This window comes from Rousettus aegyptiacus, unplaced genomic scaffold (assembly GCF_014176215.1).
Source record: "Rousettus aegyptiacus isolate mRouAeg1 unplaced genomic scaffold, mRouAeg1.p scaffold_m13_p_1, whole genome shotgun sequence".
NCBI lineage: Eukaryota > Metazoa > Chordata > Mammalia > Chiroptera > Pteropodidae > Rousettus > Rousettus aegyptiacus.
The window spans coordinates 4,045,898-4,070,883 of record NW_023416284.1 but is presented as its reverse complement, the minus strand read 5'-3'; the positions used below and the strand labels follow the sequence as shown (position 1 = coordinate 4,070,883).

At 50.2% G+C, this 24,986-nt stretch overlaps 1 protein-coding gene across 14 annotated transcripts in view; it reads right to left on the bottom strand.

Annotated features, from left to right (window-relative positions):
* The window catches only part of CAMTA1 (calmodulin binding transcription activator 1), a 731,085-nt gene that overhangs the window by 9,495 nt on the left and 696,604 nt on the right, over positions 1-24,986 (bottom strand). For 4 of the 14 annotated variants that reach the window (XM_036228241.1, XM_036228258.1, XM_036228267.1 and 1 more), the window contains 12 exons: positions 20,020-20,171; positions 17,127-17,323; positions 16,650-16,728; positions 16,091-16,406; positions 15,151-15,674; positions 10,998-11,185; positions 10,259-10,505; positions 9,375-9,446; positions 7,968-7,988; positions 6,364-6,557; positions 5,505-5,579; positions 2,538-2,568 (listed from right to left, as the gene is read on the bottom strand). In XM_036228241.1, the coding sequence (XP_036084134.1) occupies positions 2,538-2,568; positions 5,505-5,579; positions 6,364-6,557; positions 7,968-7,988; positions 9,375-9,446; positions 10,259-10,505; positions 10,998-11,185; positions 15,151-15,674; positions 16,091-16,406; positions 16,650-16,728; positions 17,127-17,323; positions 20,020-20,171 (2,096 nt within the window). Of the gene's footprint in view, positions 1-2,537; positions 2,569-2,591; positions 3,105-5,504; positions 5,580-6,363; positions 6,558-7,967; positions 7,989-9,374; positions 9,447-10,258; positions 10,506-10,997; positions 11,186-15,150; positions 15,675-16,090; positions 16,407-16,649; positions 16,729-17,126; positions 17,324-20,019; positions 20,172-24,986 lie in introns of those variants that run through there. The other 10 variants (XM_036228261.1, XM_036228265.1, XM_036228256.1 and 7 more) reach the window with 8 other exon arrangements.

Sequence of the window (24,986 nt, the reverse complement as noted above, 5' to 3'; positions counted from 1 at the left end):
GATTGGATAAATCAAAGGCTAAACCTGAAGTAAAAAAGAGCTAGGCTCAGGGAAGAGTCTGGTGCTTTTTCCTGGCCTTCCCCAAATGAAGACTAAAAATGCGAAGTCTTTTCTGATTGCTCCGCTGCTGGAATTAGCTGACCTCGCCTACCGTTTAAGATATCTTCGTTTCGTTAATAAGGGAATTAGGGTCACAAAGTGGTTGACAATCGCTGTACCACACAACTTAATTCTTTAAGTTTTCAAATATCCTTTGATATGTAAGCCTTAAATGTCTTAAACATATGCTTTATAAGTTCATAAAAATAGGAATAGTATCTTCTATGACATAAATTCCGGAAATGTAAATTCTCCTCGGAGAATGCCATGCCTCCCAAGAGCAATTTCTACGTGGGGACTATCAGATGGTGTGTCGCTGGGACTCCTCTGATGGAACCGAGAGGGAGAGAGATCTTACTGGTGATCAGACAAAGTCGAAGATGAGTTATTCCTCAGTTCGTACGGGCGGGTAAATAAGGCCATACTAGAAGGGACCTAGCACTTCTCGGCTGCTCTCTCGAGCTCCCTACAGACCGAGAGGCATAAGGGATGTTATGAAATTCCAACTTAGCCGGTAGACACTTAAGGATTCAGGTAGGGACTCTGGTTGGCACTGAAGAGCACCTTCAGAAAGTGTAGCCTTAAAAATGATCATTGACGTACCAGAAGCTAACGAGCCTCAAAAGTGCGTAAGTTTCCACTTTCACTAACCAGCATCAGACCACATTAATGCATAACATGCAAGATACTACAACTGTCGGTTCAACTGAACACCAGGGCACGCATCTGCTCTCTTGGAAAATTTTTTAAATGGACAGAAACATTATCTATGTATGCAGAGAGTGAGTGGGAATAGAAAAAGAGAGATGTGGATTTTTTTTTTTTTTGGTCTCTGTTTTCTCCTGTATTTCAAACATGGACATCTCCGAGGCAGCTCTACTGCGTGGGATGTAAACTATTTCATTGGTAAACTGCCTAATTCTAAAGAGGGCTAACTAGTTGATTTCACAAATGAGTGTAGCTGCTTTATTCTTGTTTTTTAAGAAATGAATTTATCCTTCAGCAACCAGTCATGGTTTTAAATAGGTGAGGCTTTAAATCTTTTATAGGAACAATATCTTAATTGAGGAATAACTTATGGAAGTTCAAGTCTCCTGTTATCGTAAGTTGGAAACTTCATCAGAACACAGCCACGTTTGTTTGTGCGTCTGCGGCAGCTTGCGAACAGACTGCGGGGCCTTTCAAGAAAAGATTTGCTGACTCTGGGCTTAAAATCTAATGATTAAGCACGAGCGTCAACATCCATAGAGTTAGAGGGGAACTAATGTCTCCAGAAACGTGAGAAGTTTTAGATTCTCTGGAGCGCGATCTTCTCTTAGGACTCGTACAAATGACAGCACCTCCGTTACCAGGGCGCGGTCACGAGGGGGAGGGGCGGTGTCAGGTGGAGTGGAACTGAGAGAGAGAACTCCCAGATCGCATTTTTCACGCATCTTCTCTGGGACTATCTACAGGGCAAAAGTTGTCAAATTAATTTAAATTCAAGGCTGATTTTGAGGAATTCTATTCCTGGTTTTTAAAAACGATTTTTTTTTTTGGCACTACATCCTTTATTATAACTTAAGATGTGTTAAGGCCGCATCCAACAGAGACTTTCACCCCTTATGCACACTTACGAATCAGCGTTACATTCTAAATCTCAGGAACACTCATAGTGTCTACTGAACACCTATTCATGATCATGTCTTTAAAACACAAATGCTGTCGGAATGCTTACTCTTAACTGCAGTACAGAACACACAGATTTAAGACACTTTACGCCCCGTCGTCTTCGCTCAGCACTGGCCGCCATCAGAGGCTGGGAGCCAGGCTCGCTCACTGTTTTAAGTGAATATCCTAGGCTGATCCTAAAAGGTCACCTTTGTGCACTGACTTACCTCATAGCGCCAGAGAAAGGGAGATTTAGAAAATAAAACTATAGGAACAGGGTAATGGGCAAACGGTAATTCTAAACAAGAAATAGGTTTGTTAAAAAATAAAATGAAAAGCAAAGCCTAGTGAGCCTTCTTGCTTAAGAAATTTGGACACAGCAGATGAGAGAATTTCACATGGCAAATTGCTTGGATCACAAGCAGCCCCTCGCGTCACGTCTTCTGACAGTGCAGCCTCATTGAGATTTCCGCCTGTGCCGCCAGCCTTTTTTTTCCCCCCTCGTACTGAAGGCTTCTCCCCCGAGTCCTGAGCATGCCCTGGGGCGGCTGCGGAAGGCCCTGCCCTCCACTTACTCATGCACTTGCACGTCTACTGCTCGTGACTGCTTTCCGGTCGGTCGTAGAAGTAGCGGTGTTAGTAATCAGGGTTAGTTTTACTTGTATCTCATTTCATTCCAAATGGATGTGAAACTTACTGGCATACCTAGGCTGCAGCCCCATGCAAGCAAGCAGAAAGCAAAATATTGAAAATGGAAGATAAACTGGCTGGCAGGCATCTAAACTCACCCTTTTGTACAGCCTATGGTCCACCAGGGGGCTTTAGACAGTAAAACAACACCAAAGAGCTATTAGCACGTGAGGCTCGCAACAGAAATATCGTCAACAGCTTTATTTCAACATAGGGGAGGATAACGTGGCTCCTTTTACGGAGAGAAAGAAGTGATGGGGGGAGGGGCACGTGAAATGAGCAGGTGGGACACTCCCCAATTTATTCTTCAAGTCTAAAGATGTTGGGGACCACGCGACAGCAAACTTTTAAGAGATGGGACACCTCTCATTGATTCCTGAAGCCACTATCTACCTGCTTTTCTCTCAGAGGGGCTTGTGTGAGGTTTTCTGTTTTAATGCTCCTGAGGGACAACCCACAGAATTTCCCTTCATATTCGGTAACCCAGAACGGAAACAGGATTACACTCCTCCGAGGGAAAATGTGAGTTAAAATATCCGGGAGAGGTTTTCAGGATTTCTCTGAACTCCTTCACCAAATACACAGGAACGGGAAGTCAACACTGATCTTACAGTCAATGTACGAAGGATATTCAAATTTGCCAGCACGTTTTTCTAAAATCTGACCTATAAAAAAGCAAGTAACAAAAAGGAGCTTTTTAACAAAAGAAGGGTCTTTATTTCATCCTCAATAATAAATGGAAATTCAGAGTCCGAAATCTGATGTTCTCTTCATAACACACTTCCTTGTTAGCCTTATGAGGTTATCACCACTTAGAAAATGAACCTAGAAAAGGTAAAATCATCATGAAATTCTTCTCTACCAGTTTCCAAAAAGAGAACTCTGAACACACGAATTAAAGGCTTCCTTTATTCAGCCCATGGTGGGAAGCAGCCTTTTATGCATTTATGTCTTAAGTATCTTTTAGGGGGGCGGGCACAATCATTCAGAGCAGAGCGGGTGTGTGTCATTGAAAACAATGAGATCAAGTCTTAAGGTTGCCCAGACTGCATCTGTACCTAACCCCTTCTGTCGCTTTCAGCGGTGCACTGCTATTGTTAATCTGTCTTTACACAGATCATACTAAGATGTTAGGCTGCTAGGCAGAGACTATGTCTCAGTCACCTCTGCTTAACTGCGGTCTCTCTGTTTCTAATACGGGAACAACAATTTATACCTAAAAGAGTTGTTACGCTACCTGGCAAGACAGTTTCCAAGCATGATGCTTGCAACACAGTAGTTCTTTATTCAAACTTTATTTAAATATCTGACCCTCCCAACTCACCTATTGGAAGTATGGGACATGGCTTTGGCCGAATAAAAGAAAGAAAGAAAAAAAAAAGACAGACGGAAAACGGGCGTGGGTCTTTATGTAATTTTGCTCATGATCGCCAAGACTGCATTACCTATCCATATTTTTGGAGCTTAAGGATAAGACTACAAAACAAGGAAAATGTAACTCGGGGACATTTTGGTTTGTCTGAAGTGGCCTAAAGCGAAATGTAAAGGTAATTTTCTTCAAAATAAAATCTGTCGGGCGAGTATTAAGCACAGTCTCAACGAAGAGAGTAAAAGGGAAGAAGGGGCGGTGAGCACCTGAGGCCACGAGCAGGGCCCAGGTGCGTCCCAGCCCACCGGATGCAACGACCGGAGTGCCGCGTCACCGGTGCGGCTGAGTGACGGGCTCGGCAGGCTCGCGGAATTAACTTCACTATGTCGCGGCCACACCGCGTGTTTCGATATGCGTTTCCTAGGGGCTTCCTGTTTCAGGGCAGTGACCCGGGTACCGCACAGGCTGGCCCATCAGGGCGGGACGCGCCATCACTGCCCGGCAGAGGGCAGAGGCGGCCAAGGCATCGCTTCTTCCCCAGCGTCCTAGCTAGAGACCACCGAGTGTACCCTAAGGAAAGGTTCACATGTGTGGCTCCCTACATCGTCCCTGTCATGCAAATGGCCCTTTTGGTTAATTTCCTAAAAGCACAAGCACCCAGTCAGCCCCTATCTGGTCTCAAAGTCAAAATATTTTCCAAGTTAGCGAGGAGATGGTTTTAGGGGCAGGAAAAACTCAAGCAAAACGAAGCCTCTGAGGAACTGAATGGGTGTGAACACTCGGGCTTTGGCACGACATTACGGGGTGCCCGTGAAGGAGGGGGTTCTGGGAGCCGCACCCTGGCCGACACCTGGAGGAAGGATGGGACCATGGGATGTCATCGCGGCCAGCTCCCACGGCCATTTACAGACCCAGACTGGACTGAGAGCCTAAAGAAACAAAACGCTCGTCGCCAGCCCCCAAAATCTAAAGAGAGGACCCTGTCTCCTTCGCAAAGGGAGCTCCGATCTGAGGAAGCCCCTGCGGCTTAGCTCCGCGGGAAGGCCGCGCGTCTCCGTGGAGTGCCGGGGCCTCAGCAACCCGTGTTCTAACTGCAGACGGGCCTCGCATCTCAGACGCGTCCTGCCCGACCTTCTGCTCCTCGGCCGGGACTAGCTCTTCCCTAATCAGTCTAACGGAGCCTGTTGGCCGCTCCGCGTCCAGCAGGGGGCAGCAGCTGTTTACTAGAAATTCTACACCAGGAACTTGGATGGAATTAGTGGCTTTCTACCCTTTCCCGGGGAATAGAAACTGTTCATTTTCTGTCTGCACACACGTTAGCACGGTAAGGGTTTAGCGCGAAGAACATGCTGCAACATGGCACAGAAGTAACACGCTGAAGGGGCACGTGGCACGCAAAGCTTGTCCACGTGAAGCTGTCCTTGCGCTGAACTGAAACAGAGAAACTGGCGTGACTGTCCCTCGCCCACTGTGTCCAGCATGGTCTGGAACAGCCAAGAGCCTTCCAGCAGCAGCAATGAGTTGAGTCCCTAGTGAGTGGGCCCTGCTGTCCCGCGGCAGTGTGCGGGGATTAGTCTGATTACTTGGGGCTGGGGGGGGGGGCGGTGGCTTTATGTCGGAGTTAATGAGTGGTTCAGAGGAGCAGGGCTGTTTATTAGTCGTGATGAGCAAAGTGCATAGACGAGGGCTAATGTACCTGTGGCGACAGCGTCGGAGAAACCTCATTATTTTTCGAGCAGCTTGGTCCTGCTTTTTGGTTAGCAAACTGCTCCTGGAAAAGCCAGAGTATTGATTAGTGTCACAGGGAGGGCGCGGGAAAGCTTGATACGCAAACGTTGAAAACGAGTCAGGAGGGATACAGGACTTCCACTGAAACAGCTCACGCGGCAAATCCACCGGCAGGAGCGTGTGCCGCCTTCCGGCCCTGCGCCTGGGTGTGGCTGGGGGGGGGGGGTGAGGCTGCGGGGGCCCTTCCGGGCGACGCTGTGACAACTGAAAATCAGATGCCACTGGGCAGCTCTTTGCACGATCGCTTCGTTGACAAAGGCCTTCTGGCGCTGGGCGGGCTTCCCTAGTTTAGAAGGGGATCTGCCTGACCCGGGTACTCTGGGCCGCTATTGGCCCAGCTGTTTTTGCCAGCATCTTCCATGGCACTAAACATTTTTCTTATCCTCTCTCAAGCAGCCTCGCTTCACTCTACCCTTCCAAGTCCTTACGTGTGGTGACGCCTCCGTTTAGACTACTATGACAGAGTGCCACCGTTCTGAGTAGAAACTTGGGTCCTGACAAATTCTGATATAAGCTGAAAATGTCCCAGTGACCTCGAAATAGTTGGGTGGGAGGGGGACAGAGAACGAGCTAAACAGACGAACTTAGATGACTAATGGGCAGAACTACATAAAGTCTCAACGTCTAGAATGGTCTGGAGAGGAAACGGTTGCGAGATTCTTTAGTCCCTGCACAGACCCTAAAGCCAGCACAGGGCCATGCTGGCAACGAAGCCCGGGTTCTCCTCCCTGAGCAGCCTGCCCTCCGGGGCACCTCCCTCCGCTCACCTGAGTTTCTGCTGGACGATCACGGCCGTCCGGCGAGCCTGCCGTCTCTTGCCACACTTCTTATAACTCCGGTAATACTTCTGGATCAGCACGGCCGCGCGCCGGCTCTGCTGGAATTTCTTCTGTTCATAGTAACTTCGGAATTTGCTCTGGATAAGGATGGCGGCCTGTGTCATCTTTTTATAAAGTGCATACTGCAGGGGAGACAAGAAGAAGCAGAACCAGTAACAAGAGGAGCCACTCGAGTTTGTGTTCTCTGGGCTTATCAGGGAAGGAAAGAAGAGAAACTACTTTTTCCCCTTTATTACCAGATTCTCTCTTCTGTTTTGGGTTTAACCGCCGATGAGGCAAACTAGGAATCATTACACCTACCTTTGCAAAATGCAAAATATTCCTATAAGGGTCACCTTCAGATCAAGTATTGCTTAAAGTATTTGGGAAAAATGCTTTACCCCCAAAACATCAAAATATATTGCCCTTCTTGAAAAAAAAAATAATAGCAAGCCACTTAGACACTTAGGAATCTTAAAAACATACATAGAAAAATGTAAAAGTGTAAGGGTAATATTTACTATCCGATTTGGAAGCATTCTTATTTAACCTTCTGCGTGCCTCCCATGACACCCCCCCCCCCACACACACACACATAAGCATACTCAGCAGTCAGCATCCGGTTCCTAACTACCATTTCATGTAACAAATTTCTGAGTTACAAGGTCCCAAATACAAGGCTTATCATGAAACGCTGACACCTTTGAGCCATTTTAACCTGCAAAAGATTGATGCTCATAGGACTAACACGGGGTGATGCTGCGAATCCCGGAAAGTTGTCATGGAACCGGGGACCGCTCAGGAGCCAGTGCGGGCGGCCCCCACCCAGCCTGCAGCAGAACTACCGAGGTGAGGGGTGAAGGCACGTGAGAAGGCTTCTCTGCCATTTCTGCCTGTACGCACTAAAAATACAGTGCTCTCCATATTTAAAAAATGCTATTCCAAACTGCTCAGGGCACAGAATATGACTCTGGGGACGACGAAGCCCTCTGCTTTCAAGAAGGTGACTTACCAGCATGGGGAAAAACCGTCCTCAGAACGGCCCTGTGCCTAAGGACACTACTGCATGCATAAGGCGGGATGAGGAGAAGAAACTGACTTCTTAGAATGTTCTAGACACAAGAGCTTTCTGCAAGGATCCTCATCTGACCTGCTTTACATTTTCATCTGCTGTATCCTACAGAGCTTCCGCGGTTTTCAACACCGCGGCCTACGCACACCGCACACCCAGAGCCTGCTGGGCCCGAAGCACACCGGGGGAAGGTGACTTACTCGGCGGCTCGCCGGGCTCGGGGGAACTGGCTTGGATGGATTCTTTAGATTGATGTTGGCCAAGAAAACGTCCAATTATCGTTACTGTCAAAATGCCCTACTCTGACTGAATAACTACATGGTCCCCGGAGGGCAGGTGCACTGTGGGCAGTGGCCTGGCAAGGGGAGTATGCCCGTTTCACGACCTGCCATCCGAGGGGCCCCTTCTTGTAGCTGGTGATGGGTGTGGCGTTTGTGACTCTGGTGGAATGGTTTGTGAGAGGGCTCGGGTGTATCATTACCTTCAAGGCTATCCATGTCAGCTTGGGGAGAAACAGAGAATACAAGATTAACGTTAGATTGCTGAGTAGAATGAAATGAAAAACCAGAACCAATAAAACACCCACCACCACCAACAAAAAAAGGCAGCCTGGCTGTATTAACACCTTCCGTCTTCCAAAATATTTGCCTTACATTTGTCAACATTTCAAAACGGAATGCCTTCTGTCTTACTGGATGTAGACGGCACGTCCTCGGGAGGGGATTAAAAAAACCTCACATTTTGGAATAAGTACCTGCTGTCATCACGGACTCGAAAATCCAATTCTGGGCATCGCGTGTGCTAACACACAGCCTGCCTGCCAAGCGGGGGCCGGAGAGCAGGGCCGCCCCCTCCCACGGCCGTTACAAGGACCGCGGTGTCAGCGTTTACACAATAAACCTTCATTTTCTGGGATCGTGAACTCAACTGGCCACGAGGCGAAGGTAGCCCCGCCCCGCCCCACTCACGGACAGGGCTGAATCCCAGAGAAACAAGAAATCAAAGCCCTAGACTAGAAAAGAGGCCACAGCCCCGAATTTCTGCGTGGTTAGCGTACGTCTTAGCATTTATTATTCCTGAAATGAAAACATAAAACCTACCTAAAGCGCAACCTAATAAAAGGTTCCGCTGACAGGACTGAACTTTGTCATACAAACCATATGAAACTCAGGCAATGTTTTATACTTTCTAACTACCTACATCAGAAAGGTCTAATTACTACGTTCTTAATTTCTCTGAGCCTCAGCTTCTTCATCTGTAAAATGGAAATCAAACCGTTTACTCCAAATAACAGTAAGGGCCGAATGGGGTGACGTGCCTGAAAGAGACGGGACATCCAGGGACATGTACGTCCTCCATAAACGTCCATTCCCTGTCCTCCATGCTAGCTACTTAACCCTGCGGGCTGCTTCCGGCAGAGGAAGCCCGTGGGGAAGAGCATTTAGATACGCTCGCATCTGTCAGGGAAGGAACGCAAGAGCAGCCTCAGATTTTCAAAGATCGTTACAATCATTCTCTTTACAATGGATGTAAAGAAGGCGAGAGGAAGATGGCTAACGGTGACATCACCGTCTCATTGCTCCGGAGTTGTGTGTGTCAAGGCCCTCGCTTCGCACACCAACGGCTTCCTCTGTATCAGACCAACACCTCGGACAGGTGATAACAGGCCAAAAATTTGAACGGAAGTCATTTTGTGGCATCAGTTTAGTGGCAAATTTTTCTTTTTCCCCCTAGAACACATCCCTCTGGTCTCTAACAGTGGCGATTCGGAGCCAGCCCTTGAACCGAGCAGAGTGCAGTGCTCTTTGGCCAAACCACGCGTTAGGATTTCGGGGGCATTGTGCGCGCTGGCCGGGGCACGCTGCCCTGTGCCCCGAGCTTGGTTTACCTGCTTGTATTTCCGGTAACAACGCTGAATGACAGCTGCGGCCACTTCCTGCTGTTCTCGCAACGGTCGGCCCTTAACGGGAAAGGACAGGAGAGACATTTTTTAATACTTTAGTATAAGAAATGCCAGCTTTCCTAGGACTTTCACAGAATTATCGCTCGTTTCATTAACTTTGTCAGAACTGAGACCCTGGGTTAAGCAAAATACAGTGATAATTTCAAGCAGAAATTAAAAAATAAATCTCCAACTAGTCTCGCTAAACAGAACCGTGATATTCGGACGTTAGGAGGCCTCAAAAAACATTCATTCGCAAAGTATTTAATAAATCAAGTATTGTACTATTTGTCCTTATAAACTGCCAGATCTCCACTGTCCTTTCCCAAGATCACGCGAGCTCTCTACTCTCGGACCAATGAGCAATGGCTTTTAACGCCGGCTTAGGGCAGTGATTCATTTGAGAACCTGGGGAAAGACTAGGACCCTCTCCCACCAAAACTGCACATACAGCTGCTTCGCCCTAAAATTTCGGGAGTTCACGGGCTGCCTCAAGTCAGTCCCCAGGCCTCCGGTTAGAAACCCCTGCTCCATGTCGTAAGTTGCTTGTGGCAGAGGCGCCAACTCACTCCACAGCAACTAAATGATAAATATCCGTCATTTAGCAGCAGTAAGTGGAGATGCTGCTATCCACCACACTACTGGTCAGGTTTTGTTGTTGTTGTAGTTGTTTTAACTACAGCCTCTGAAAGTGGTTAATGATTCCACACAAAAATTCTCTAAACTCAGAGGAAAGAAAGAAACGGCGTATGTCCTAGCTGGGATGCTTCTGCCTTCCGCCCGCCTCCCTGATCTTAGGAGTGGCACGGCGGGACCGTGGCCCCCTCTACCTTGTATTTCCGGAACGCCGTCTGGACGAGCCTGGCGGCTTCGTAGAGTTCTCTCTGCTCGTGGTCAGACAGGGTTAGCTGAGCAAACTCGTTCTCCACCTTCTCGCTGGTCGACGCGCTCAGGAACTCTGACCAGTCAGCCGCGGACGGCAGGCTAGGTCTCTCGAAAGCTATCTCACTGACCGGAGAGCCTCCGGGGCTCAAGCTGGTATTAGAAGAAGGGGTCAGAGGCTCGTTGTACGCGCTCCTGAAGCGAGAGGACACACGGGAGGCAGACTGGTGACTGACCTGCCCGGTCCGTCACATGCTGACTTAAGAGATGAAATGGCAGCCACCAGGAGCCACCGCGGACTGTCAGGAATACGCCTCCGGTCGGTTGGCTAAGTCGCTCAACATGCCCGACCTGAATGGTCCTCCAGCCAGTAAGTGCACGCTGAGCACCTGCTACGGGTTTAGTGCTACGCGAGATGCTAACCCCGCGAGGTACACTGCCCTCCCCGCGCTAATGAAACTTCCATTGCATCTGGGGAAAAACCAGACGATACATCATCTCACGTGCTCCGATTCGGGGAGAAAAGCCATGGAAGAGGTGGGGACCCAGCGGGTCTTGCAAGTGACGCCGGAGCTCGTCCTAACGCCTCCCCGCTCGCTAAAAAGGTCCTGCCGACTCCGCACCCCCCCTCCCCCAACTAGGCCGACGGGTCTCCCACGCTGCCACTGAAACCCCGCGTAGACTGACCTGATCTGGATGGCACTTGGCAGATGGTCGACATCGGCCAGGTAACTGGCCAGCCAGCTCATTGTACCGCTGATGGTGGCCGTATCTGTTTTCTCCAGGGCTGAGGACTCCATGGGCACAAAATTCTCCTGCTTGATTCGGTCGGGCGTGGCTTCAATGATGTGCTCCGCCAGCGTCATCATGTTCACCTGGAAGCCGGTGTTCACAGGACGCAGGTTAGAAGGGCAGCGGCAACATTAGCCAGGCCCACCTCCCCTCCCCCACCTTGGAGAGAAAAAAATAGGGCGGGGGCAGGGCGGACACCTCAGTCCAGTTCACCCCATGTTGTCAGGTTTTACACAGTTCACCCGAATATGCTGAGGTCTGACCTCCACAGCACCGTTTGGCCAAAAACCTTCAGTCAAGTCTGAGAGCACTTTCGGCTTGTGCCCTCTGTCGGCAAGAATCAACCACGTAATGATGCCATGACCGGGCAATTTTATAACAAGTTGTCATAGTAACATGGTGGTGACACTACCGGTTACCTAACCAATACCTCCCCGCCCCTGGCCCTGCCATTGTGCCTTGCCTCGAGAACCCATCTCATGGGGAGAAGAAACGAGCCAAAGCCCAGGGGACAGCTCGTGCGTGACAAGGCCATCGTGATAAACGCCGTCTGGGTTTCCCGCCCTCCTGTGCACAGAGGGGGGATGTGACCCACTTCTGGAAGACTGCTAGGAGGGCCTGAGGCAGAGACGCTGCTCTCCCCACGAAGGGCGCCTGTGCCTGGCGCCCCCGCCCTCCGCCTGCCTGACCGACCGCAGACAGGCTCGCGGCCACCCTGCGATGACCACAAAGCGCCAAGCGCAAAGAGGAGGGCCAACATGCCAAACACGTGAAACAGGTGCGTGTCATGGGATGTAACTGAAATCTCGATGAGGCTGCTGGAAACACTTGAGTAGTTTTCTAAATTTCCAACATAGAACAAGAATTATTTCTGTAACAGGAATACAAAGCAAAAACATTTAGGGAAAAAATATCTCCGTTTTTTTTTTCTTCAATATTGGCTCCCTTGCTTTCTAACTCAAACAGCAGGAAGTGTGTCCTACCTTGGTTTCCCCCAACCCCCTCCCCCCAAAAGTATTAAAATATTTTATTAAAAGCAAAGTGGACATTCTGGAGCCTGAAGAATCTGGAGACTGACTCTGTTTTTATAAACATGTATCAGTATAAGAACATCTTAATATCATAAGTGCAACACTCTGGAATACTAAGGAGCTGAGTTTTTTATTGTGATGGCTGCAAAAGCAATGAAATTTAAATAAGTTCAAACCAAATAATAATATTCTAAGCAGTTGAACCTAAAAAATCATATCTTTCATTTCTAAATTTCTTGGAACATAGTCAGAGAAGATAGCCTTTAAATGTGCAGCTTTGGGTTATTTAAATTCTCTTGGTGTCCCAGTATATGAGCAATACTCATATATATGTCTTGAATATATAAAAAACCAATTATATATATTTACTAGGTGTATTAATTACATATATCTGCATAATTATATGTTATGTATTGAACACATCATTTACAGTAAATCTACATTAAGTCAAGCTTTAATACAGTACTGGTTTGATTTTTTCATATCTTTTCACATCTACTTGATGTGATAAATTCTGAGATAGTTGTGTTAGTCTCACATTATCATAGTTGGGCTCCACATTTTACCTTTACTAGCTTTTGCCTTCATATTTAGAAGTTATGTTGTTAGGTACACAATGGTTTGCGACTGATCCTCTTGAAACATTATATACATATGCACTTATCATACATATGTACTACTTGCCTTGAATTGTACTTGTCTTTTTTTCTTTATGTATCTTTTATATCTTTCCCCATCGCTTCATTTTGTTTCATTTCATTTTAGTTGTCTTTTGCATGCAGCATATGGTGTATTTTGCTTTTTCGCCCAATCTGAGAATCTTCTAATAACCAGTCACCAAAGTAGGAATGAATCACATTGGAAAATATTCCTATAACATTATGTTTTCTGTTTTCTATTACTGTTGTTGCTTTTCATTGTTCCGGAATTTTTTCCAAATGGGGCAAATGTTTTTCTTCTTCAGTGGCACTGAAGTTCTAGGGCCTGTTTCTATGCTACCTATTAACCTGACGTTTCTAAGAAGCGTATTTCAGCCCACATGTATCTGCCAATCTCACAGGACGACGGCTGTTCTCTCTCGAACAGCAGAACTGCTTTAAAACACTTCTACCTTCTTTGCTTCCCTACCTCTGGTTTTGTTTAAAGAATTTAAAATTTTAGTTCTAGGTTATTTTTTACATGTTATTCCTCTTCTATTTGAAGAACTCCCTCTTAATAACTGCCTTAAACATACGACCACACTATCGATAATTATTCAGACAGATCATTTTTACTGGTTTTATTGTCCATTCCTCCATGAACTCTGGCTTGCCATTTCTACGATTATTTCATTATTTTTCATTGTTATTTTTTCGTTTGGCTAAAGTGCTTTTTTAGACTGACTTTTTCATAGATACGTCCTCAGTTTAGCAAGATGTTCTTATTGTCTCAAGGCTCGGTGAAAACATAAAGTGGATTTTTAAAGGTTATTTTCTAGTCTAGGCAACAACTCTTGCAGTGACGGACAACTGCTAGAAGGCTGCGCCATCACGTGGATATTTAAACTTAATTAAGCTCAGACAGAACTAGGAATTCCGTTCCTGACGCACCGGCTGCATTCCGGGCGCCCAGCGCCACGTGACCCGCCCAGCGCCACGTGACCCGGGCGGGCCGGTGTGGGACTGCTCTGTCCCCGCGGGAGGCTCCAGCGCCCGGCACTCTCCAAGACGCTCGGCCTGGCTCCTCCTCTTTCCAGCTGATTTTCACAGTCTGGTGACGTATGACTATATGTTTATATTTATAAATATTGTTCTAGGTGGCTCGGCACCGGTATCTGGTACGGGTTCCATCAGGAACTGGTACTGTGGAGGCCACGTCCAGCCAGCGGCCTGTTTGTGTAAATAAAGTTTGGCGGGCATGAAGCCACACTCATTCGTTCACTATTGCCTAAGGCTGCCCGCGTGCTGTAGAGGCCGACTGAGCAGTCCGCACGGCCCGCGAGGCCTACAGTACTTACTATCTGGCCCTTTACAGGAAATGTGTGCCCACCCTTGCCTAAGATAGCATCTGATGTCCCGGCCTGCCCCTCCCCCCCACGACTGCGGGGCTGGTGGCTCAGGGGTGGAGCCGGGACCCCGCAGTGGGTGGGAGGTCACTGCTATGGCCCGGCCTCTCCGCGGTGCTGAGCGGAGGGCTGGCCGCAGGAACCGGGCAGGGGCTCGGCGTCGGCTCCCCCCTTGGAGGCCAGCCGGGGTATGGGACCTCCGGGCTCTCTCCCGGCGCATCGCGCCCCACTGCGTTTCCTGGGAGAAGTTTCTCCTTTTACGTTTGTTTGGGGCCATACCAATGGGAAGTGGGGAAATGCAGACGTCAGACACACGGTCCCGGGCTGCTCGTCTGGTCCTCCCCTACGTAGTGCGTTTTAATGACTGGAATGCGCTTGCTTAATATAATAAATAGCCTAAGCTCAAGTTTACTTCGATACACATTCTTTGCACCTATAACAATCCTAGTGCTCTGAAAGGATTCGCGAGTTCCCAGATTGAGTACGAGGGCAGCGAGTTCAGCTTCAGGGCTGAACCTCAGGGGAGCCTCCTTCCTGCCGGATGTGCCCCTTCTGGCTGGTGATGGCCATGCTGATCGAGCCGCTTACGTTGTTCAAGTTCTAACCACAGGCCTCTCGTCCTAGTCATGACCCTACCACGAATGGCCCCTAAACCTGTGGAACCAGTCACCCCGGATGCAAGGAAGCAGCAGAGGGCCCACGGCAGGGTCCCAAGTGGGTCCCGAGAAGCCGGGGCGGGCGGCTCTGCTGGGCCCTGGCCCCCCGCTGCTCCAGCCCGTTCCCTCCCAGCGCCGACTCCCTGGGTGAACTCATGACCCAGGCAAAGAGGGCGCTCCGCATCCTCACACGGGAGACCGGACTTCCAACCCGCCACTGGGGAGGCGGCCGCGCGGCCTCTGGACGTGGGGCGTGAGGGTCGAGGCGGCGGGGGCGGCCGCCCCAGCCTGGGTGGGCTCGCCTCGCCTGCGCTCACCTGTATGTCGTCCATGGGCTGCGAGCAGTCCTGGTTCTCTGCGCTAGCGGGGTAGGGCCCCAGCTCTGTGTTCGCCACCTCTCTGTTAGCCATCATCAGGACACTCACTGGCTCCCGTGGACGCACCTGTGAAAGTGCTGCCTCCTTTCCTACGCTGGTCCCCTTCGGATTTCCAGTCACCTGTGCTGTAGACACACCAAGGTAAAGATCTTTGGAACGCCAGTTTCCTACGGGCCGGGATCCCGAGGCTGGGCCTCCTGCAGGCTCCGGAGCGGGAGGGGAGCGCTCCCGGCCGTGGTCCCTCACTCCTCCACGGGGGCTCACTGCCTCAGGGACAGACTGCTTAGAACTAGGGCTCTGCTTCCTGAGATTTGGCTGTTCCAGACTCAGTGCAGTGGAGAGCAGCTTCTCCTGCCTTGCCTGGAAGTACTCGGGGTTCGATTTATGCTTTTTGGGAGCTGGATAATCTTTGTGGCTCTCACTGCTGTAGTAATTAGAGGGTTCAGACCGAGGTCTTCTCAGCTCTGAAAAGTACAGTAGAAAGGACAGTCAGGACAGGCGATAAAATCAGGAATCCTACAGAACTAACACTTTCCAATGCCTGAGGGACACGCAGTGCGAAGCTGGAGCTCAAGACACGTCCCTTACGTTTAAATATTCCCCAGAAGCACGTATCGTATCCAGATAATCCTCCTCCAAAATCTGTCTTTCCTGCATGGACACAGGTTTTTTTTTTTTTTTTTTGCTACTTTCTGCATTTTGCTGGGGGGTGGGGAATGGTGAGGAAGCACTAGACATTCTCACAGCTAAAAGGAAAATCAGGAACATGAAACAACCCAAACCCTTAAACGCCCGTATCTTACGGGCTTTTCTGAGGGTGGCTGAGGGGAAGCACGTGGGAAATCTGCCAAGTCTGAGATATGACGCTTTGAGTTTCTACCTGGATTGGTACTTGCAATAACGGTGACTCCTTTCGGGATTTCTGGAGAGTCGATGGCTTCACTGTGCCACTGGGTCATCCAGCTATCTGTAGTGGGCTCTTCGCTTGGAGGACAGTGGATTCTGGGGCTCTGGCCCAGCTGAGCCTGCTCATCTCTCTGCAGGTGCTCCAGACATTCTGCTAATTTCACATGACCCCTTGACCTGGCAATCCCCAAAGGCAGCCTTCCTAGAGAGTCAGGGATAGAGATGGCCCGGCGGTCCCACTTGTAGAGCACGACGGCGGCTTCTACGTGCCCTAGGGCACACGCCCACATCTAGAACAAATAAGGAGACAGAGCGAGCGTTCTCAACGCGAGTCTGAGACATATTTCACTTTGCCACTGCTGCCACCTGACAGATCTACCCTTGCTGGCAGTGCCAACAGAGCCACAAATGTTACCGTTACAAAGTAGCTCTGATAACTCTCATCGGTCAGTGAGGGGTAGCACAGGGCGCCAGGCACATCCCGACGCCGGCCCAGAAGAATGGTTCAGGAAGTAAAGGGATCCACTCCTTACCAGAGGGGTGCAGGAGAAGTGGTCCACATTCAAGGGGTCGACCTCCAGCTCCAGATCGATGCTGTCTGCGTGCTTCGTGCTGTAAGGGATAGTGCCGGCAATTACTGCACTAGTACTCAGTGTTAGAAGGAATCATCGGCGGTTATGAAACCCCAGGGGTGAAACCGGGCTGAGCATCCCGCACCCCTGAGGGGAAGAGACGGGGTCCCGGGTTTCACAGGGTGGTCTGGACTCCCGATTTGGCTAGGAGCCCAGAGGAAATAAAAATTCCAGCATTCGGTGAGCGTCTCACCCAGTATGTATGAACTTGGGCAGAAGTTCATCAAGCTCCCTTAGAAACTGGCCTCGGAGGAAGCCGTTTGCTAACAGGCTAGCACTCTCACCGAATGGCCGGATCTCCACACTGGTGAGACGCTCAAGGGCAAGCCGCGTGCCGACGAGCGAGGACGCCCACCGGCCGCAGGCACCCCGCCTTACCGCCATTTGATGAGGGTCTGGATTAGGGTGGCGTAACCCTGGGCAGCGGCCAGGTGTAACAGGGTCATCCCACGGAACGTCTTCGAGTGGATCAGATGCTTGGACTTGGCCCAGCAGGCCCGGCTCATCATCTTCTCGCAGACGACGACCACGCGGCTCTCAAAGCAGCTCCCCAAGGTCCCGGGGCCGGAAGCGCACTGCGGTGGGAAACCACGCATCACGATGGGAGCCCAAAGGCCCTCCCCCACGTCGGCGTCCCACGCAGGGGGCACGGATGCCGTTTGATGAGCGGCTCGAGATGGGGAGCACGAGGCTGAAAATCGAGAGACGCTGCGCCGGAGAGGCCAGGAGGAGCCTGGTTCGGCTCTGCGGCTCATATCTGCAGTCCTGGCACAAGGTAATTTTCCACCACTCTAAGAATTCTAGAGTCTGTCTATTACAGCCGACACTCTGACCATAAACGTCATGCTGATCCGTCTCAGGGAAAGCTAAAAAGCAGAACAAAACATGGCCCTGGCCTCCCAGGGGAAGGGAACGGGGCAGGGAGCACAGTGCTGAGGGAACAGAGTCACTAGTGCTGCCCCCTGGGGACGCCTGGGCCCCACCGCCCTGCTGCTTCTGCAGACTTCAGTCACTCAGGTGGGGATTTCTCCCCCAAAGGAACACTCGAAAACATCCGATGATTCATCTGCGACAACACGGGGGCGTTATTCTAAGTGGAATAAGTCAGACAAAGACACATACCACATGATCCCACTTACATGTGGAATCTAAAAAAACAAACAAACAAACAAAACAAACAAAACACCCCGACTTGTAGATGCAGAGAACAGACTGGTGGTTGTCAGACGGGGGTGGGGGAGGGAGAGAAAAATGGGTAAAGGGGGTCGAAAGGTACAAACTTCCAGTTACAAAAAAAATCGGTCCTGGGAATGTAATCTACAGCACGGTGACTGTAGTTAATACCGTGTTACACACTGAAAGTTCCTGAGAGTAGGGCTTAAACGCTCTCTTCACAAAGAAAAAGGATTTGTAACTATGTGATGATGGACGTTAACTGGGCTTACTGTCACGATCACTTCGCGATGGACATAAATATTGAATCTTTATGTTGTAGGGCCTGAAACTAATAATGTTATATGTCAATTACATCTCAATTAAAAATTTTAAAATTCAATATAATCCAGTCCTTTACATATAGTAAAAAGCATACTTGAGAAAGCATTAGAGATCTTGAAATTTAAGTGTTGTTAATAATAATAGAGGCTCACAGGAAAGCCAAATTCACTAATTTTAACCATATGGATTTCTTCCCTGGATTCAGTTGTAAAGGAAAATAAAATAAAAAAGCTAGTAACCTCAGCAGCTTATCTGAGTCTCTGTGACAGCAATTTTACGTGTAACATTCCTCCCCAAATTAATGGCACTTCTAGACTAATCCTCATCTCTGGTATTATTTGAAAAGCATTTTTTTCCCAATAATAAACCTCCTAAAATTCAATTACTACAGGATACTGCTGTTCCTCGTTGTTTTTCACTTTTAAATCTGGGGGGGGGGGGGAAACAGTCCAGCAAAAATAAAACGGCAGATGATGGACTTAATGCCATCTTCGGCAGAGCTGTGGAAACATCTTAGAAAGCACAGCTGGGCGACCCCAGCCTGCAGCAGGGTGACCTTGACGCCCAAGTCCAGGCCGAGCTGCTCCGTGTGTACCAGGCAGACACACTCATGAGCACACAGCATCGCCGGGTAGTGAAGTGAGAGAGAATTCCCTTTGCGTTTAACAAAAAGAAGCCACATCTCCACACCAGGTGGACCACAGACAGTGAGGCCAACTTCAATCGATCAAAGAGTGTTCGACAGCAGTTAATGTGGGATCGGACTGTACCAGGCCAGGTGCCGAATGGGTGAGCTGTGAGGGGACTCTGGGCTCCCTTCCCTTTACACAACCTTTGCTGGTTACAGGAAAAGGATTTCATGGGAATCTCTTATTTGAGCCACGAGATACAGTAAACAATGATTACTTCTTTTATAAAACACAGTAGTACTGGGTGGAAAAAAAAAAGCCTATCTAAGCCTTAATAATATTTTACTGTGTGCCTAAGTCTTTCCTTTTCTGTTGATTTCTGAAGGCAGGTGAGAAAGAAGAAAATTCAAGAAAAGAAGGGGTTAGTTTTTTGGATGGGATATATTTTGCTTTGTTTTTATTAATTATTTAAAATATGACTAACACTTGATATTCACAAGGATCATAAAACTCAAGATGTTCAATTAAAAATGTAATCGCTCAGAGGAAAGCATCATTTTCCTTGGAGAGCAAGAGGGAATTATTTGAGGTTTTTGGGCAACGGCTCAGCAGTGGACGTTAAGGAACACTGTCGGCCCCTTTAAATGGAGTCTAGGGACTCGTGAAAAATCATGTCTGCCCAGGACGCTTTTCCAAAATGAAGCTACTAAATGAAACTTATATAGAGCCTTCAGGACAAATGGGACTCTAAAACAATATTTGGTAATTTCTCTGTACTTAGAAATATAATGCATTCTTCATGGAATTTGTGAGGAAAAAAAAAAAACAGGAGAAACATGATAAAAAGTATAACGCTGTTTTACAGTGAAAAATTACGGAAACCATTTCTCTGTGATCTGAGTTTATGAAAGGCTTATGAATGACTGAATTCCAGTATGTCTTTCATACTTAAGTTGGAGATAGAACGCGCAACGCAAACCATTCTAACTGGACCCTGAGCCGGCCGAGCCCAGTGGGCACCCGGCCTCCGTTTTCCCGTGGGCCGGCCCCGCCCCCCGGTGACCGCAGCGCATTCTGGGGGGGACGACAATGGTCTAAGGCTGGGGGGGGGTGGTGAGCAAGGCGGGACGCCGCGGGACAGGTACCTGGGCGGGGCCGCCGCCGCTCCCGCCGCCGGCGCCCCCGCCGCTGCCGCCTCCGCCGCCGCCGGGCTTGTGGGGCTGCGCGCCGGTCATCTCGGCCATCCTCCTCTCCATCTGCTCCAGGCGCTCTAGGATGGACATCCTGAACTGGTTGTCTAGGGCGGAACGAGAAGGGTGAGGTGCGCTCCGAAGGAGGGCGGCTGCCACGCGGCCTTTCCGAGCCCGCAGGGCCAGCGCCCCAAAGCCCGCCCCGGCTTAACCGCGTCGCACGGGTCTGTCCCGGCCGGATCGCTCCACTGCGGTCGGCCATGGGCCTGACCCCTCCGCGGTCGTCCCGAGTTCTCAGCGAACCGAACAGAAAATCCCTGTTTGTCAAAGTCCTGGTTTCAGGTCCCTGGTACCCCCACTTCTCTGTCAAATTCCCCAACGGAATCCCGAGGGGCCCCGAGAGAGCAAATGAACGACATGGATGCAATCTAATTTAAATTAGTGGGAGGAAGCGGTGACTGCAGGGGGGGGGGACGGGGTGGGTGGCCAGGGGAGGAGATACAGATGTAGATACAAAGTACTATCTGGTTTTACACGAACGGATGAAGAAAAATGATTTTACTTCCCGATCTGGGCTCTCACGTTTACCATTTAAGAATTGCATCGTTCACTGCCTGAGACGGGTACACCTTTCTTTGAACACGTGACTCAGTCTGTCCACAGACAAACACACCTAGGTGCTTCCCCCCCACGTAAGAAAAACATCGGGAAGTCCCTGTTGAGCTAGAACTGTAACTCTCAGTAGTCCAGGATTCTGTACCACTCTGCCGAGATTAGTGTATCTCCTTCTACATTCAAGCGTGTGCACACACGTGTGCATTCACGTATATGAGAGTCAGGTTACGTATACATGAAAAAGAGGGAGCTAAGACTATCATTCAGATCGTCAGCACCTACATCATTCAACGGGCTTTAAATGATGCCGTGCCAGGCACTGAACGGTGAGCCGGCCGGACAGAGGGGGGTCTCTGCCTGCTCTAGACCGTGGCGCAGGCAGGCAAATGTGACAAGAAGTGGTGGATGCGGGCGGAATTTAGTTAAGATAGGAAAGGTGACACTTGACTTTAGCCAGGATGGTGACAAGCAGCCAGACGCGCCAAGGGCTGGGGTCACGTAATTGCCAAGGCCCGAGGCAGGGCGCTGGAGGGCAGACGCCATGCGGCCGGGCCGCCCCACGGGGGACAGAGGAAGGTGGACAGGGCAAGGGCCGGGACCCTGGCTCTGCCACGCCGTGGTGGTACAACTCCGAACGGAGCCTTTGCCGCCTCAGTTGCCCCGGCTCTTCACTGCGGGCAGTCACTGCGCTCATCTCGAAGAGCTGTTGCTGGAATTAAACGAGTCAAAACGGAAAGTTCCAGATAACAGTGCTAGCCACCGTTATCTTCAGACGGATGAATTGAATGTCTCTGGAAACTGATTGAACAGCTGTGACGACATATTTCTCCCTCAAACTGCTAACGGCATAACTATTTTCAAAACACAGCTGTCTGAATCACGAAACGAAATAACCCGGAAAAGAAATATTTTGTCGGCGTTCCTCGCCGTCCCGTCTGTAAGTCCCGACGCCAGGGAGGAAAGCCTACTGACTCCACGCGGGATGAAGGAAGGGCACCGACGCGTGATAACACTTGGCAGGATACGTCCCCCACGCCCGCCGCTGCTTTCCTCCCTCTGCGCACACTCACTCATTTACTCCCCACAACGATCATGCGAGCCAGGTGCTGTTCTCATCCTCATGTTACAGATGAGGAGACTGAGGCACAGGGAGATAACTAGTCTACCCGGCTCCGGGACCGGGAACTTAACCGCTGTACGGAAACGACAGGAAGGAAAAAAGAGAAGATGCACGAGAATCGGACGGCGGGACCCTAGGACATGTCATCTTTTTCTTAGAGTAGAAAGATAGTACCTGTTTCCCAAGAAAGTGTTTAATATTGAACGCTAAATTGATTTCACTTTATTCAAATACAAAAGCGAGAGAAGGAAAACTTTTTCAAGAATTGGGATCTTATTTTCTAATAAGCTATTTCCAGGAACAAAACTAAAAGCGCAACCCTCGCTCTTTCAAAGTGAAAGTTTAGGTCTTTGTTCGTTTCACATTTGCAGACAGATGCCACGGACTTTGGGGACCCTGTTGCTGAGTGTCTCAGTGGCACGGTCACCAATGGGAAGTGACCCTGAATGAATGTGCATGGGATAAACTTGTCGTCACTCTGTGACCACTAATGGCAAACACTGAATGACTTCGGGAGTGGTAGAACCCTCCCTCCCTCCCTCCTTCGACGAGAAAACGGAAGTTTGCAGAATGCGCGACTCCAACTGGATGGCGGTTACTCTTTGTGACACTTTTCTTCACTGTCCCTGCTAATTCCTAATCGTGCCAGCCGACAACCACCCCACTCTGAACTTACATGCAGATACGTGGCCCACGGGACGAGTTAAGCCTCAGGAGCCACTTACTGATTATTTCTTCTGTGAGCTCACAAATCTTGCATCTATTAAATCAATTTTCAGAATCCATTTCCCTCGGTTCAAAGCCTGGTTCGCACTTTGCCTGGAGCTGGTGGCCAAGACGAACATGCCGTGTCATGCAGAAGGGCAGGAGAACAGGGAGAGGGCTGCCCAGCGTGGTCAGCCCCCAGGGAGCACCGCGGGCACGCCTGCCCGGCCACCTGTCCCCGTTGGAGGTGGCTTTGTCCCAGCAGGGCTGCAGTGTGCTGCAGTGCGGCCGGTCCCCGCCCACTGCCCCGCCAAGTGTGAACGCTGCAGAGACAGACCCCAGCCTCACGGAGCCAGGCCCTGCCCACGGCACCTCCAGGTCCAAACACTCCCAAGGGTCACTGCGCGTCCGTGCCGGCCACGGGGGTTCCTGGCTTTTGTTCCGGGCTGTCCAGGCAGCACCGCTCCCCGGCGACCTCCGCGGTGAGCCCTTAGATACCATTACGCTGCTCCGAGCAGCACTCCGTGAAGATGCTCAGACGCCATCATCTGCCTCTTCAGAAAACCGTATCGTGCAGAACGGCGTCTCTGAGCCTCTCGACTCCCAAGGGGAAGTATCGTGATAATTAATATAAGCAGCGATCTCAAATGGAAGTGGATGAGCTGGCATCCCAGAGAACGCAGGTCTGCTGTGCTGAGCTGACCAAGCTCAGAGACTATGACAGCCATTCCCGGCCTCGGAGCTGGGCCCAGCCACAGCTGTCGGCGAGGCTCACTCAGACGCGTAAAATGATAGTCTTCGCATTTCCATAACTGGCAAGTCACAGCAACAACTCCAAGCTTGTTTTGGTTTGACAGCTTTATTATGGCAATTAAAACATTACTGTAAAAATCTTGGCAAATTCAGGACTATACATTGCCTTGGTTGTATAGTATGTGTGATTATGGGATAAAGGCAATTTCTTAGAAGTCAAAAAAAAAAATCCTGATTAGATCAGAATCAAAAAAGAACATTTCCAGATTTATTTATTCACATGCACGTATGTGCTGAGCACTTACGACGTGGCGCGCGCTGGGCCGGGGCGGGGATGGCGAGGCTGTCTCGGCCTCATCTGCTGGCCGACAAATGATTTCTGCAGCGTGAATAAGCCTGGATTTTTAAGTTAATATGTTGGGTGACAGAGAAAACGAACGACGTGCAGACCTCAGGGGCTGAGGAGTTTGGCCCTGATTCTCCCCGTGACGTTTCAGACGAAGCCGACGGTGACTCAGCTTGCGGGACTCTGAACCCCGTGTCCTCAGATCAGTGTGAGGGAAGCGCCCGAGCTGCTGTGCCGTGCGGACCAGGCTGCAGACAGCGAGCCAGGGACGCACGCTTCCACGGCACCCGGGACCCCGGCTGCACCAAGGACGCACGCTTCCACGGCACCCGGGACCCCGGCTGCACCAAGGACGCACGCTTCCACGGCACCCAGGACCCCGGCTGCACCAAGGACGCACGCTTCCACGGCACCCGGGACCCCAACGGACCCCAACAGGTGGCGGCTCCAGCTCCGGCTGCCGCCTGGTCATTCCTGGCTTTTAGTTCTTGTCTAGACGTATTAGGCTTTATCCTTCTCATCAAAAGAACAAGGCACTGTTTGTACAAAAGGCGCTCCAACTCCTATCCCTCCCCCGATAGGTCCCCTTACAAACCCCAGCTCCAAAGGCTGGGCAAGGGGGTCCGAATGTGGGTCCCCTTCTCCTGTGGTAGAGCCTCTGGGGGTGCATCCGGGCACCCCCCTGTGGCAGAGTGTCTGTGTGCTCTCTCCACGGGCTTGTCCCATCTGCCGGCAGCGTGCTACCTGGACTGGAGGCTTGCGCTCACCCCACTGGTTCTCACACTCTAGCGGGCACTGGAATCCAGACCCGTGGGCCCTCTAAAGCAGCCTTTTCCTTGCAGTTTCAGGGAACAAGGACTTAGAATCGCCACATGGCCATTCCGTCCTTACCTTCAGGACATGCACGCACCCCAGACAGAAGGTAAGTAACTCCGATGGCTTCGCAGCAACAGTCTGGCTCGTGCTTCGCAGGCTTATTCGACCTGCACCCCCTTCAGCACGAGCAGCGTATTCAGACTGGGCACCCACGAGCTACGTACAGTGCAAAGCACTGGAGTGGAGAGAAGCGCTCGAGGCCCGATCCTGTCACTGTGTGACGTTGCAAGAATAATGGCCACTTTGCGCCTCAATCGTCCCATCTGTAAGATGGGGATAGTGCTATTTCTCCTACTGTTGTGAGGATGAAATAAACTAATAGGTGAGACCTAAGTAGCAAGGCTCTCTTAATCCCCAAGCTATTACTAGACTGGGTCCTTTTACCCAGCCATACTGGGTAAAAAAGTAGGCTAACACTGTTCAAATCGTCTCAGATTTATGGCTGAGGTGCATAAATCCTCGCCTCCTTGGGGGCACAGACTGCAGGGCTGCCACACGCCCTTCACC